At 44.3% G+C, this 3,033-nt stretch overlaps 1 protein-coding gene across 1 annotated transcript; it reads left to right on the top strand.

Moving 5' to 3' along the window:
• The first annotated feature begins 394 nt into the window (after positions 1–394).
• Positions 395–2,091, top strand: LOC142831881 (C-C motif chemokine 12-like). The gene is made up of 3 exons (XM_075942303.1): positions 395–640; positions 1,288–1,402; positions 1,790–2,091. The coding sequence occupies exons 1-3, from the start codon at positions 565–567 to the stop codon at positions 1,893–1,895; spliced, it is 297 nt and encodes a 98-aa protein (XP_075798418.1). The 5' UTR covers positions 395–564; the 3' UTR covers positions 1,896–2,091.
• The last annotated feature ends 942 nt before the right edge of the window (positions 2,092–3,033 follow it).

Below are 3,033 nucleotides of genomic sequence, written 5' to 3'. Positions count from 1 at the left end.
CAAAATTCTTAGTAACAAGAAAAGAAAATAGGAGGAAGCAGAAGAGAAGAATTTCAGGCTTGACATTTTTTTTCAGAGTCCTGTGGAGCGCATTTGGGCTCTGAGGAGCCCACCTGCCCAAGGATCGCAGCATTCTAGAGTAAAAGGAGCCAGAGGCAAAGACTGAGCCTATTCCAGCCTCCTAGCAGCCTCCAAGGGGAACACTGACCTCTCTTTACTCCAGAATAACCTTAGTTTCTATTCTTCCTTCCATATAGATATTTTTCCATTTCAAAGAAAACAGAATCCCTTATCCAATGGTATCACTTCCTCCATGTTGCTGGCCCTACATGCTTATATTTCAGTTTCTACTTCACAGTCTAATTTGGCAAATGACGCTACATACTGAGCTTCCTTCTGGCTTCCAGATAATCACCTTATAATCTAATGCCAATTCAGAGAAGCCCACATCTTCCGCTCATCTGGCTCCCTGCTTCCTATAAAAGGCAGGTGGAACCTCCAGACTAGAAGAGCTAAACCAACCCAGACGACTCCGGCCTTCACTCCAAAGTCCTTGTCTTTAACATGAAGATCTCTGCGGTGCTTCTGGGCCTGCTGCTCATAGCTGTCACTGTCAGCCCAGGAGAGCTGGCTGAGACAGGTAAGGAATCTTCTTTCCCAAGGTAATGGTTTAGTGGGCACTAACATCTGAGCACAAGATATCCCAGAGCTGCAGCATGAACGGCAGTTTTAAGATGGAGAGACTGGGACTACAGGAGACTTAGATAGAACCATTGTGCCACAGATAGCTAAAACCAGAACCAAGTGCTCAGAGTACTGAGGCCAGACACTGTGATGTCTCACGACAAGATGCTGCATGCACGTACAACAGATATTGCTCTAACCTAGTTTGGGGAGGTGGCCCAGAAGTTTTGACCTGTAGGTAAAACAAACATCTGGAGCAATAGAAGAGTGACAATGATGGCTTAAAGAATTTTGGAGTCTTAGTCCAGGTGGCTTCCAGAAGAGCAGCCATATGTGGATACTGGAGAGGCTTCTTAGCCTAAAAGTACTTTGGCTCTAGGCTCACAGAATCAACGTGATGGACAGCATCACTTTCCTTTGTCAGAAAATGATGAGATTTCTTTTCCATACACAGTCAATTGCTAGGTCGTATTCTGCAATATACTGTGATTGGGCACTAGATATAGAACTCAGGAGCCGTGACTCGTAGGGACAGTCTTCTCCATCCCTTGTGAGAGCACCTTGCAGTGTTTCCTAACTCTCTCTTTATAAAATTATTTTCAGATGTGGTGCACATCCCAGTCACATGCTGTTTTGAAAAGGCTAAGAAGATCCCCATGAAGAGGCTGAAGAGCTACAGCAGAATCACCAGCACCCAGTGTCCCTGGGAAGCTGTGGTGTAAGTAGGCCATGCCCAGCACCACGGGCTAGTTTCCTATCTGAGGACAAAGGGAGAGAGAAGTCTGGACTCATGGTCATGAGTCAAACAAATAGAACAGCTTACCCACCTGGTCCTTTCCTCACCTAGGGAAACTAAGCCAATTAGAGAATCCATTAATATCAATCAGTTTGAAGAGATTACACCCAATTCATTTATCCAGGAGATTGGAACAATTGAGCTAGCAGAGCAAGAACGGGGCTTCTTCCTACATCTTCTTTCTTACACCATTATCAATCTTCTCTCCTGACTCTCCATCTATGGATGAGTGGAAGAGGTCTGAGGACCAATGGGGCAATCATGCCCTGAGAGCACTTTGCCTAACCCTACCACACCCTCTCCCAACAGCTTCAGAACCATACTGGATAAGGAGATCTGTACTGACCCCAAGGAGAAGTGGGTTGAAAAGGCCATAAAGAACTTGGATCAGAAGTCTCAAACTCAGCATCCATGAACCTTCTTTTCTTGGCTGAGAGCCCCAGGGAAATCTTCTGTACTCTCCCTAACCTTTCCCCATGGGCAGTGTGATAGTAATTCACTATGACATAACAATAGAGATGATATAGCAAGTTAAAACATAGACATGCTTAAGTAACATTTATTGATATTTCAGTTATGCTTTGAACAAATAAACTGAATTTAATTTATAACTTGTGTGTTTATTTTTATATAAACACAGTTAAATTATTAACATGTCAGGGTTCTCCGTCTGTGGGATTGTTTGATCCACCCATGATGCATCAACCATAAAAAAGCTTTGGTATTCTTGGGGAACTGGTGTTACATTGAATGTAGGGTATGTTTCCTATTGCTGTATTCAGTGTTAATATAAGGCTGTGGGGTTTTCAAAGAAAAATACATATGTGTTTTAAATACATTATTCTAATTTGTGGTCATGTTAAGCAGAAAGGGAAAACCCCCAGCAACAGGTAACAGGGTGTAGGATCACCCTGCAGGAATGTCTTGTGGCTAGGCTAGACTCAGCTAAGGTTCTAGAAGAATGTGGCAGGACATGCCAGTCCCCTCTAGTCCTCTGGCTCAAGCCCTCCCATCAGCTGCCCTCATTCATTAGCTTCTCTAAGCCTATTTTTTCTCACCATAACCACCTTTTCACAGTGTCCCTTTATGGCTTCATGCAACAGTCTAGAGACTTTTCTCTCAGACCTTTGCCATGTAATAAATTCTGAAGCCCAGAGTGGTCAGCATGTTAAGACTGACAAAAAGCAACAAGGAAAGCTAGCCATCTATGTCCTACATCTACTGGGAATTTCCTATGAGGATGACTCTCCGACATACCTGCTGTAGGCATGATAGACCACAAATGCACAGTGTCCTTCTGAGTTCCCCAGGAAAGAGGGGAGCATAGTGAGCCCGAGAAAGGAATCTAGATAGCTGCATGCCCCAAAACTGGAGGAACTGGTGGTAGGCATTGGAAATGAAAGGTTGTAGCCATATTGCAGGGACTCTTGACTGCAGGATGGGAAACCAGTACGAACTCAGTAAGTGGTCTCACAGGGTAAGGACAAGGACACACTGAGAGGCAGTAAAAAGAGGAGTTGTCAGGTCTGAGCACAGGATGCCATGAGGAAGGA

The sequence above is a fragment of the Microtus pennsylvanicus genome, chromosome 11, assembly GCF_037038515.1.
Source record: "Microtus pennsylvanicus isolate mMicPen1 chromosome 11, mMicPen1.hap1, whole genome shotgun sequence".
NCBI classification, from domain to species: domain Eukaryota; kingdom Metazoa; phylum Chordata; class Mammalia; order Rodentia; family Cricetidae; genus Microtus; species Microtus pennsylvanicus.
Note: the sequence above shows the minus strand (reverse complement) of the source record. Positions and strands in the feature narration are given on the sequence as shown.